The 12,250-nt window shown below is 42.3% G+C and overlaps 3 protein-coding genes across 7 annotated transcripts in view; 1 reads left to right on the top strand and 2 right to left on the bottom strand.

Moving 5' to 3' along the window:
• fam49bb (family with sequence similarity 49 member Bb) overlaps positions 1-5,339 on the bottom strand; it is a 37,893-nt gene extending 32,554 nt beyond the window's left edge. Inside the window, exon 1 of the mRNA XM_084340370.1 lies at positions 5,202-5,339. The gene's annotated coding sequence lies outside the window, so the exon portion shown is untranslated. The remainder of the gene's footprint in view (positions 1-5,201) is intronic.
• A 2,457-nt stretch (positions 5,340-7,796) lies between these two features.
• eef1a1l3 (eukaryotic translation elongation factor 1 alpha 1, like 3) lies at positions 7,797-10,043 on the top strand. The gene is made up of 7 exons (XM_084339812.1): positions 7,797-8,049; positions 8,121-8,300; positions 8,372-8,668; positions 8,741-8,891; positions 9,099-9,355; positions 9,430-9,664; positions 9,737-10,043. The coding sequence occupies exons 1-7, from the start codon at positions 7,906-7,908 to the stop codon at positions 9,838-9,840; spliced, it is 1,368 nt and encodes a 455-aa protein (XP_084195938.1). The 5' UTR covers positions 7,797-7,905; the 3' UTR covers positions 9,841-10,043.
• Positions 10,044-10,651: 608 nt separating this feature from the next.
• The window catches only part of asap1b (ArfGAP with SH3 domain, ankyrin repeat and PH domain 1b), a 61,865-nt gene continuing 60,266 nt past the window's right edge, over positions 10,652-12,250 (bottom strand). For all 5 annotated transcript variants that reach the window (XM_084340863.1, XM_084340862.1, XM_084340866.1 and 2 more), the window contains 2 exons: positions 12,127-12,249; positions 10,652-11,997 (listed from right to left, as the gene is read on the bottom strand). In XM_084340863.1, the coding sequence (XP_084196989.1) occupies positions 11,923-11,997; positions 12,127-12,249 (198 nt within the window). In that variant the 3' untranslated portion in view covers positions 10,652-11,922. The remainder of the gene's footprint in view (positions 11,998-12,126; position 12,250) is intronic.

Here is a 12,250-nt window from a genome sequence, read left to right on the forward strand (position 1 = left end):
TGCCATCTGTGGCAACTCCCTGCTCTGTGTCCACTGACATGTAGGCGGCCACATGAGAATCTCATGCTTGCCTCGTCTAACATACTGGAATAAAATAACCATCACCAACACAAGGGCAGAAATATCTCTGGTTTTATTTTTCTGATTTGATGATTTGATCATATTTTTTTTAAAACAGCAGGACAATAGAATAATTGCATAGCTGCTTTCAGCGGCTGTCAAAGGAGGCAATCTCACACCGATCTTTTTCTCTACTGTCTTTTCTGCAGATTCTCTCAAATCTGAGCCTGGAGGGGTTTTGTGTGCATGTGTGAAAGGTGTGGGGGCAGGGGCACACAAAGTGACAGCTTTTTTCCTTTTGAGTGGGCCACGTTATTTATAGCCTAGTGTTGAGAGATTCTATGCAAAGTCCACTTTGCTTTCTTTCCACATTTACTCTGAAGATGCGACTGCTGCATACAGAGAGCAACAAATGAAAGCATCCTGTTGGAGGCCTTTGGCTGGCCTGCCTGCAGGAGAGAAAAGGGAAAAAAAAGATTGGCGATTGTGCTCTCTTCTCATTATGTGCACGCTCAGGGCTTCAGATAAGCCAACATCACAGGACGGATGTGAGAAAGTTGAGAGGAATGCTCGAAGTCTACCAGCACAGCCAGAGCTGCAGATCAGAAACTGGCAGCACATACTGACTCATACACATCAGAGGCGCACATCAAAAGTACATTACTCGCCGCCGCTAGAGGCCACAAACACAAACCAACACGGCGAGGACCTCCACGGCTCCAGACCATCAGTCTCTGCTCATTTATCAGCAAAACAGTCAGCGTGTGTTCAACAACAAACTACGAAATAAATCTGTTTGTAACAGCGGTTGATGCTTCCTCGTAGAGACTCAATAAACACATGCAGTCATTAAAAAGTACAACACTGACTAGCTAATTAAATCAAGACACTGCTAATAATTCCTCTGTGGGTAGAAACATGCAGGCCTACTCAGAAGGGGGGCACAGTCAGCTTTTCCTACTGAGTAACTCAAGTGTGTCATCATTTCAACTATCATCTGCTTATGGACAAGAGTAGACACGCAGTAGCGATGGGAAAAAGGAGATTTATGTGTACTGAATAGTGGCTCTTAAATGGCACAATTTCCAGAGCAGTAAATGTACTGCAACACAGGAGCTTAAAAAAAACATATTTCTAAACAACAAGAGAAAGCCTTGTAGCCAATACATGATGCTGAAGTCACCACCTCTCCTGGATTAAGCCTCGTCATGATAATGGTGTTAGAGCAGAATGCTGAACAGGCCAAATCACTTAGAGGAAGTTAATCCGAATAACTGAACAAACAGCATTATGCTATAGAGGGAGATCAATACAGCTTCATTCTGCATGAGGCGAAGACAGCAGCACCTGACCAAGCATGCTGCCTGAAGGGATGTGGAATACTAGAGGCTGACATTATGATGCAAAATGCCCTGTAAATGATTTGTACATCTTTAAATATAGTTTTGGTGTCAGAAAGGAGTTGGTTCTTGTTATTTCCTGAAGCTGCTGTGGGTTGCATTTCATTTACAAGTGCTCCTGTTATGGTGTCCACCCACCACAGATCAGAAAAACCATAAAAACACCCTACATGAAATGAGCACTAAAAGAAGTGATAAAATGTAAACTAAAACTCGTTTTAAATGGTGTAATCAAACATCCTCACTCAGATGTCCTACAGCTGATATTATGACATGTATTAAAGTCTTTGGCAATCACTGTATAGTAAATAAACACACATTGGTTGCTTGAGATGTCACAATACAATAAAAACCACACAGTGGCACAATAACTAAACATGTTGCAACAATGCCTCCACTAGACCAGACTTTTAGTACGAGTGGATCACTTCTCGAGTGAACCTCATACCAGGGATAACTGCTGTAACCCAACCTGAGGCCAGCAGCTCAGTGACACTGGGTGTGTGCAAGAGGAGTGGGTTGCAAAGAGGGGTCTGGAGAGCTCGGTGACATTCCAGGGAAGTCAATGATTTATTCATAGGAAACTGTCCTAATGAGATGAGTAGAGAATTTTCATTTCGAGTAGTTGTTTGGTCTATAAAACGTAAGAAAATGGTGGGAAATGTTTCCCAAAGTCCAAGATGACATCCTCAAATGTCTCGTTTAGTCGACAACTCAAAGATATTCAGTTTACTGTCAGAGAGGGGTAGAGAAACCAGACAATATTTACTTTTAAGAAGGAGGAATCAGAATTTTGACATCTTTTATTTCTTATAAAATACTCAAACTGATTAATCTATTATCTAAAACGGACTGTTTTGGGCAGTTTTCAGAAAGATTTCTTCTAAAATGATAAATGTTGGTTCATTTGTTCAGCGTCTGTGCCGCTCTGCCCTCTAGGTTCTTGGGAGGACTCCTGGAACAACGATTAATAATTAAAATTAACTACCATTACACTCACTCTAGCCTCATGTTATCTCCACAGCTACAGTGTCTCAGAGTTGTCCCAACTAGAAAATACAGGAGAAAGTATGTGGAAAGGCCTCTGACATGGGCTTCCTCAACGGGTCCCAGTGGGTCAAACTGAGAGGAAGTTTAATAGAAAAAAATGGCTAAATTTATCTGCATTATGTTCGCACAATGACAGACGATTTTATCATGTACACCACATCTGCGTTCCTGTTGTTATTCAAGCAGCCATAATGCAAACACTGATGTAAAGCACTGACAAGTCTTATCTAATGTCAACAACATCCTCACTGAAGCTGTATGGCATTATGATAAGGTTACCACCAGAGTGTAAATAAATAGTATCAAGTAAATCGCTAAAAACAAATAACTTCCAAAACAACATTTGTGTGACAGTGTTGCAACAGTATCCAATATTCATTTCTAAGAAAGGTCATGCCTAAATACACCTGCATGCCTGTACCTGCAGTCGACTGGGATTTATGAGGGACTGCATTTGTGCCAAATGAGCCGTATTCTCATTTCATGCTTGTTTCACAAGTCAGGGTTGTGAGAAAAATCTCCCACTGGTTACTTCCTGAACCCACGTAATGCACAACACCAGATTTCACTTTCTTGTCGCAAGTAGCCTTTCCCCTCACTTTTGTAATCTTCGTAACTGCTGCAGCAACTTCTACATGTGTTTCATGCTACACTTATCAAAATAAGGAAGAGTTGGCAACTTAGCTTCCTTCAAATGTCATTCCATCTATTATCTCATCTGTCCACACCGGTGCAGAATGAGTATGAGACATGGCACAACACGTCGTACCACGTCTTACAGTTATACAACTTTGTCACGTCTTTTCCGGCCTGTATTTACAAGTCTACTCACATTTGAACCATGAGAACAGAAAGTCGTGACCATCTGTGAAAGAAGACGCAGTAGCAGAGAGAAAGGTGACTTCCTTTTTTGAACATGCACTGTGGCAGATATGAGGAAGACAAATTGCAACTCAAACAACCTGGAGGCATGTAATCTCACACAGCAGAACTGGATTTGCCTTCAAAGGCGGGCCTTTTTGCGCTGGCTTGCAGTAAATTCAGGTTAACCGACATAAAAAAAGTGCAGCAGAGGACAGGTAAAGGTCTCATTGATGAGCCTCAAAACTCTGCTTACAGTCATTGAGATTACCTCTATCATCTTGTCAATTACACCATCTTCTGAGTCTTCCGGTTCATTATAGCATGCTCAGCAAAACTGTCCCAATTTGCACAAACGGAGACCGTGACACTTTGGAGACAAATTTAACGTAGACGTTACATCACAACCACAACAGAGCTGCACGAAGCACCGGCTTTCTGGATGTTTCACTTCCACTTTCAGGACGTCTGCAGAGACTGGCCGGAAAGGAAATAACATATATGTGCGTGCTATGGTTGGGTTTGCAGACAACTGGTGCAAACTTTAGACAACCAACTCCACTCAGTGAGTTGTTTTCACATGAAACAACAGTGACAGGTTTATTAGGGAGCCTGCGGTGGAATATACCAAAGTATGCATACTCGAATACAGTCATTTCATTTGGCTTTTTACTACATTTCAGAGTGAAATAATGCACTTTTTGTGCCACTACATTTATTGGACGACTATTATGAGCATATGAAACCTGATTCATTAATATACAGTGAATAACACTAGACAACAATATATACACTACTCAAAATTAGTTCGGGTTAGGGGACTTGTAATGCTTAAACAAACAAACTCTCAGCATTTTAATGACTTAATAAACTGAATAAACAAACTCACCATAAAAGGACAACACAATTTCATACCGTTTAACTTTGTTTATATTTGGCGGACCCTGCCACCTTTCTGGTTCGAACAGTATTCTAGGGACCTTAGTTTCCTTTTGAGAACAGGTATTACGTATTATTTCCTCATTATTATTATAAATGCTAAAATTCTGAGTTTGAATTTCTTCTCCAAAACTACATAGTGCCCCTTTAAACTGCTGCTTGGCTCTTAGTGCATCAATCATAATAATTTCTGTACTTTTACTCATGCAAAAATCAGATTTTACATCATGGTCTTCCTACTTTAACTTGAGTAAATGCATTGAATACTACTCCTACCACTGCCAGAATCACAGTAAAGGAAACCTGTGATAAAAATCCTTAATCATGTATTGATCAGCGTGAAGACAAACCAGCCTGTCAGCGTGTGCATTTCCTTCAATGATGCATCATTTAACCGCCTGTGAGCGAGCAGTCTTAATCCCAGCCATACGGTTTGTTAGTTTAAGACTGTATAGATTACCTGGCTGTGTGGAGCAGACGAGGCCGAACACAGCTGATAGATAACCTGGCATTAATAATATATGGGTCAAGCATGTAACATCCAAATGCCTGTGGCCAAATAAAGGAAAAACCTAGCTAGCAGTGTCGCCCTAACGTCTACCTTGAGAAACCTAGCGTTGTCCTGAAAAGGGGAAGTTAACGGTACAACGAGGGTGTAACCTAAAACAAACAAACAAACACATATCTTCCACTGTTTGAATTTTTACAGCAACTTGTGTCGATACGTTGGTATGATTTCCGCACGCTTGTGATTCACCATTAATGTTCAAAATGTAACACTCAAAACAAGCCGGAGTGAATGGCAACCGGTGGACGTTAACGGCGGTTAGTCGAGCAGACATTGAAAGGTTGGATAAAGTAGTAATTTTTCTCTGGGTTTTCTTTTTTTACCTTGGTGCTCGTAGAGAAACACGGGAGTCGACGTCTGGATACCACGCTAGGAGCCAGCAGCAGCAGCAGCAGCAGCGGTGCGGGGCTGAAAGGAGAAGAAAAGCGATTTGCTGCTGCTGCTGTTTCCGGGTTAGTTATCGAGCGTCACTGTGAGCCGTCGAACGAGAGGGGAGTTCGGTTTGACCCACCTCTTGAGCGCGGAGGGGGGAAGTCGCACACCTTCTTCCTCTGTGTGACGATAGACCCGCCCGGTCAGCCGCGACCCGCTGCAGTGTTTTCAACCGCCACTTCCACCGGATTACTACTGACCCAGCCTATTAATATGTCTCACCGCGGCTTTAATTAGGGCTATAGGAAGCCCGTTAGGTAGGCCGTCGTTTGAACCAGCCGTTCGCTCTGCCTAAGTGCCCTTGAGCAAGAAGCTAATATGACCCCTTAACTAGCACTAGGCGGCGCTGACGTGCTACCTGACCCCCCACTTTGACCTCAGTGTCACTTCAAACCACCTTGATCAATTTAAACATGTAAATCAAAATGGCGGCTTTACTTGATGGCATATGTTTAATATCTACAGCGTGTCAGGGCATTAGGCTACTGACTTTGGTGTTTAGGAAACATTAAAGGAACTTGAGAATTTAATCAAGAAGTGGCTTCAAAAGTGGGTTACATTAGGTTTAATGTGCATGTGTGCCGAGCAATCAGCATTTCACGAGGCTATGTGTGAATTTTCAAAGCAACCTGAGCAAACTAGCAGCCCCCAGAAAGCTCTTCAACCACAGCCCACTTACGATACAGTAGGCAGCAGAGTATGTTTGCATCAGCAGAGCGCTTATGCAAGTGGTTATCCAGATTTTTCAGTTTGCCCTTGGTTAAATTTAGTGTCATTAAAAGCATGGTATGCACATGTAGGCTACACTACGCAAAATTAGTTTGGGGTATGCAATAAAAGTTTTTTTACACTACCACTAATTATGTCAGACGTGTTGACACGTTTCATGTGTTTTTTTCTTCGTTTTGTTGTTTTCTTTTGTGTGCGTGTACTTTCTAGGTAATGGAAATCAATGAAAATAAAGTATTTTTAAGAAAGCAAGTTTTAAAAAGGCTAGAATGTGAAAAAAGACATCTAATAAAGAAATACAACAGTTTGCTCTTTTTTTTTAACATTTAGCAGCCATCCCGCTTCAAACTGACCAGCAATTGTTCACTTAAAGAAGGACTCAAAGGATGAGTACACCCAAAAAAGAAAATTTGGCCATTATCTACTCAACCCCGTGCCGATGGAAAGTTGGGTGAAGTTTCATAGTCCATAAAACATATCTGGAGCATCACAGCAACAACAGTGTTCCAGTATTCTCGTTAACAACTGAAAAAAAACATAACGTAACGTTAAACAAAACAAAAAAATCACAGAGAAAAAACATAAAATGGCTCCACACAAGCCCGACTGCCTGTCAAAGGTATATATAACGTCTTCGTCGATCTCTGTTTGGGATCTCTGGGCTCCATGAGACTTGGATTTTACCACACAAGCTGTATGGAGCCATTTTATGTTGTTTTTCCAGTTGTAGTTTTATATTTTAAAACAAGTCCCCATCTACTTCAGTTGTTAAGGAGAATGCCGCAACGCTGTTTTTGCTGTGACTGTCCACAAATGTTTTGTGGACGACAAAACTTCACCCAACTTTCCATCAACATGAGGGTGAGCAGGCTGGATAATGACAGAATTTTCATTTTTGGGTGAACTCATCCTTTAATATGCAATATGGTTGTAATTTCTGATGTTGTAAAAAAGGTCAAATGAGACTTTTACTAGAGGTCATTCTCATTTTCCTTTTAAAAATGGAAATTTTGACATCAGAGAAGGCTTGAGATCCTTTCATGTGCGTGCTTCAGTAAAATCTCACCTGTTGTGCTCCACTAACAACATCCCAACGTCTCACTGGCTAATGCCGGGGTTTTCAGGAGATATTAGATATATCGTTGCGAAATAAAGTGCAGCACATGGTCGCAGGACTGAATAAGTAATCCAACCTCATATCGATCTTTTCATTAAACTTGAACAAGACCATGATTTGCCACATTTTACATTAACTATACCACAAGCATAAAGTTTTATGTGTTTGCAGGGCTTATCTTTATTCAGCTACTCATTTTCCTAATTTATAGGCACAGGGCTACATTCAATGTGTTTACTGCCTGTCAGTAGGTTTCCTTTTATGCTTTGTGGCCCCAATCATAGTTTCTTTGATATAGAGGGAGAAACAAGTTTTTGATGCCCTTCACAGACTGCCATCTCCACCAATGACACACCTGGTTGTAATTTGAGATCATCAGGTCATCCATAGTAGCAGGACAACTGTCTGCAACCACCTCTTGTTGTACTATGATGAAATTTGCTTTTATAACATTAGTGAGGATTTCTTTATTGTCTTTATGTTCAGACTATTCCACTATCCAACAGTATCAAATATCCTGGAAAGTTCAGCTTTTACCAAACAGTCACCCATCCTAATTAAGCTTTATTAAGCAGCACACCTGTCTTCAATTAAGGTGCCCTGCCTGGCCAAGTGGAGCTTATAAAGTCTCTCCATGGAGGCAGGTCAGATCCATTTGATAGAAGAACTTAGAAGAGAAGAGAACAAGGTTATTTCATCCCAGAAGCCTACAGTTTGCTTGCTCGGTTAGCAAAAGCCCACCTTGAACCATGGGAAAGGAGAAGACTCATGTTAATGTGGTGATCATTGGTCACGTCGACAGTGGAAAGTCCACCACCACCGGCCACCTGGTGTACAAATGTGGTGGCATCGATCAGAGGAGACTGGAGAAGTTTGAGAAAGCTGCAGCACAGGTGAGAAAAAGGGAAAAATACCTGCTATAAAACGCTTTAAAATGTTTGACTTATTTAATTTGCTTTCACAGATGGGGAAGAGTTCCTTCAAATTTGCCTGGGTGTTGGACAAGCTGAAGGCTGAGCGGGAGCGAGGAATCACCATTGACATCTCACTGCTGAAATTTAACACTCAGAAGTACTCTATGACTATAATTGACGCTCCTGGCCACCGTGACTTCATCAAAAACATGATAACAGGGACTTCACAGGTAAGCAGCATCAAAATGATTCCTCTTTTGTGTGCTTAAATTCTGGTTTTTCACCTATATTGTAATTTCAGGCCGACGTTGCCCTCCTGGTGGTCTCTGCAGCTAAAGGAGAGTTTGAGGCCGGCGTGTCTAGAAGCGGTCAGACCAGAGAGCACGCCTTACTGGCGTACACTCTGGGCGTCAAGCAGATCATAGTCTGCGTGAACAAGATGGACCTGACGGAGCCACCTTACAGCCAGAAACGCTTTGAAGAAGTGGTGCGAGGCGTGAGCGGCTTCCTCAAGAAGATTGGCTACGACCCGGCGACTGTCCCCTTTGTCCCAATCTCTGGCTGGACTGGAGAGAACATGATCACTGCAACACAGAAGGTAAGTGATGATTGAAAAGTTACAATGTTTGGACATGCAGCACCTTCAACAAGAGTGATCTCTCATCTACAGATGCCCTGGTTCCAAGGCTGGAAAGTCAGACGACGGGAAGGGAATGCAAGCGGGAGAACTCTGCTAGAAGTCCTGGACTCCATTCAGCCACCTGTGCGCACCATCAACAAGCCCCTACGATTACCTCTGCAGGATGTCTACAAAATTGGAGGTTAGAAATGGTTCTCAAAGTTGATTTTGATTGCTGCCATGCCATTTTCAAGTCTGTATGCAAGCCTGTGAATTGGCTCCAATCAGGAAAATGAGGTACAGGTGTGCAGCAGAGGGATTCAGAGAGAGGGAAGCAGTTTTTGGCTGATAAAATGGCTCAAAAGTTATATTAACAACTTTAAAAATGCTCTTTGTTTGATCCTTTCAGGAGTTGGGACTGTGCCAGTTGGTAAGATTGAATCTGGGGTCCTCAAACCCGGCATGACCCTGATGTTCTCCCCTGCCAAGCTCACTGCCGAGGTGAAGTCCATTGAGATGCACCACCAGGGGCTGGAGACGGCTCTGCCAGGACACAATGTTGGCTTCAACATTAAGAACGTGGCCGTCAAGAACCTGCGGCGAGGGGACGTGGCCGGTAACGCCCAGCAAGATCCTCCATCAGACGTCAAAAGCTTTGAGGCTCAGGTTGGTTCAGTTGAGAGAAAACTGATGCAAATGTGGCGTTGCCTCCCTGCTCTGATGTTTTCTCCTGTCTTTAGGTGATCATCTTGAACCATCCAGGGAAGGTCAAAGCAGGCTACTCTCCAGTCCTCGACTGCCACACCGCCCACGTGACCTGTCGCTTTGCCGAGCTGAGGGAGAAGCTCGACCGCCGAACAGGCAAGAAGCTGGCGGACCAGCCGCAGATACTGATGTCTGGAGACGCTGCGACGGTAAAGCTGGTTCCCATCAAGCCCATGTGTGTGGAGAGCTTCTTCGCATACCCTCCCTTAGGTACGTCTCTCCCACTTCTCCCACAAAAATCTCACTGCAGTGTTTTACAATTACCTTTTTTGTGCTTCCCAGGACGCTTTGCTGCGAGGGACCTGAAGCAGACGGTCGCTGTGGGCGTCATCAAGTCGGTGGATAAGGACCCAGGGTCAAAACTTAAAGCCCAAGTGTGTAAATAAGTTTGTTTTGTGCACCAGTATTCTGGTATGTTTCCTTTGTGAACACTTTTATTTTGTGAGATGCAATTTGTGTTATGACACAAAGTATTTATGTTGTCTTAAAGTAATTATTCCTGTGTTAATATTAAATCCAAAAGAAGCTGTAATGGATGATGTTTGGTTGAAGTGTGAATTGAGAAAATAAATGATTATTTGGAGAAGAACTTTGTCTTGAAACTTTATGTTGCAGTAAGTGTTGACACAATTTGCCAATGTCTTTCTGAATGCTGGTTACACACAATAATTGAGCTTTTTTGGTGGATTTTGTTACTTTCAGTAGAGCTAGTCTGCTCAATTCATGAAGTTTGGTAGATTAATCCCATGTTTGAATGTAATGATATATTGAAAGTATGTTTCCATGTAAAACTTTCATCTGGAAAGTAACAAGTAGTTATTTAGTGGACTTAATAGTTTTAGTCTAATATTTCCCTTAAAAATGTAGGCTAATGGAGAAGTAAAATTCAAATACACATAAGCAGGCCTACCTCAAACCAAGTAAATGTACTTCACTGCTTGGTCTTGGTTATATCGTTCATATACGAGAGCTGTATTGATTTTCTGTAATTGTCCTTCAGAATGTGAATAAGCACATTTGTCAAAACGTCTGCTGTTCCTTTATCTCAAGTCTAACAGTACTTTCAGTAAGCTGCTTAGAAATGCACTTTCCCCTCTACTGCCAGAGCTTTTGAAATTCCAAGGAGAGGCACAAACGGAGCTGGAAAACCACAACATGTCATAAAATCTATGAAGCAAAAACGGCAGAGTCACTGTGTTGAAGTACAGCACTTTTAATGATACAATGGGTTGATGGGTTTGTTCCTTAACATGGGAAGAACTGCAAGTCAGTGAGGACTGGGTGAGAATACATCGGCTCTCCGGCCGTTTACAAAGTCCACTTCTAAAAGACATCTCTGGCTCACAGGCAAACCTGGAAATGTACTGAATCCAGTAACATGGAATGATATTAACATGACTCCAACTTAAAAATTTCAAGCTCATGAGGTTTTACAAGACACTGAATCGTGAACACAGGTTAATGTGAAAGTTGTAGCCTGTCAGAAAATCAAGTTATTGCTAAGATGTCCTCTTGAGTTTCCCCGTACTTGTCATTAATAGTGGCTTTAAGAACAGGATACCCTTTTGCGTAGTCCTGCTTGTATAATAGTGGCTCTTCAAACCCTGAGGTGAGCGTCTTTGAATGCAGCACTCCACTCAATTCCAGTCATTGTTACACCATGCACAGAAATGGTCAAAGGACTGTGGAGATGGCGTCGAGTTCACACACGGAGCATACATACAGTGAACAGTGTAACAAGGAGTAAATTAGTGACCTACAGTGAACCACAGGCTTTGATAATCCACCACACAGTAGCAGCAGGTTTCTATACTGTAAAACAACCATAATACGTGTACACACAAAGCAAGCAAGAACAAGGAGTACATTTAATGAAAATCTTTTCACCTCGGGAAGATCAGTGGGAGGCTCCTGCCTCTTCAGTCAATTATGGTGGTAAACAGGGATGCAAGACACAAATAGTGACATGACCTATTTCACATTCCATCTCTTATTTGTCCTTTTTCCAGAAATATAAGCTGATAATTACTTGAGGGCCAGTAAAATTAATACAGATAAAATTCAAACTCTACCGCCCCGATGTTTAATCTGACAGGTAGAGAGAGCAATGGTACATGTTTTGTACAATAAAACATGTATATACACTCACACACAAATATATATATTTACATACATATATACACAGTAACAGCATAAACATAGACTTTAGGTAAGTGCTAGGGTTTTGAGAGTGGCTTCGTCTCAGCCGTGCTATAGGGTTAAGATAATACTGGTAAAGGAAGAATACACACATTCTTTGTACAGCATGGATGAGGCATCCATGGCTAGATGAGCCTTCTTGGGTTTCTTCTTCGTTGATTTTTTTTTTTTTTCTTTAGGACACTTGTCGTGTGACAAGGGGGTGTTATGATAGCTATTTACAGGACCTCCCAGCGTAGGGAGAGGCGTAGTGCAAGTCTTTCTGGCTGTCAGTCACTCAGGATGTGCACAAAAGACATGGGGAACACCCCTTTTCTTTCTGGATCTCCTTCAATGTGCCCGATCTGGAAGTAGAGAGGGTAAAGAGAGCATGTGAGGAGAAAGAGTATAATGTGGCTTTCAGTGTTAGCCAAGTGTTTTTGTGCTTTTGAATTGGGATTCCTGGCGATGAAAAGTAGTGAAGCGGCACTCACCCACCACTCCTGGTCCTCTTCTCCTGTAACTATGATCACCTCTCCTTCAGCGAAAGTCAGCTCGTCATCGTTGTCGGCCTGGCAGTCGTAGATCGTCTTCACCCGGCGGGCTTTGCTCTTCCCC

Source organism: Pagrus pagrus (assembly GCF_965226575.1).
Source record: "Pagrus pagrus genome assembly, chromosome: 20".
Lineage (NCBI taxonomy): Eukaryota > Metazoa > Chordata > Actinopteri > Spariformes > Sparidae > Pagrus > Pagrus pagrus.

What these genes read in the sequence shown, in the direction of transcription:
- eef1a1l3 (XM_084339812.1), top strand. Translation starts at nt 7,906, where the DNA reads ATGGGAAAGGAGAAGACTCATGTTAATGTGGTGATCATTGGTCACGTC. An exon ending in TGATAACAGGGACTTCACAG is followed by an intron (nt 8,301 to 8,371) that starts GTAAGCAGCATC and finishes TTGTAATTTCAG; the next exon opens with GCCGACGTTGCCCTCCTGGT. An exon ending in TCAAAAGCTTTGAGGCTCAG is followed by an intron (nt 9,356 to 9,429) that starts GTTGGTTCAGTT and finishes TCCTGTCTTTAG; the next exon opens with GTGATCATCTTGAACCATCC.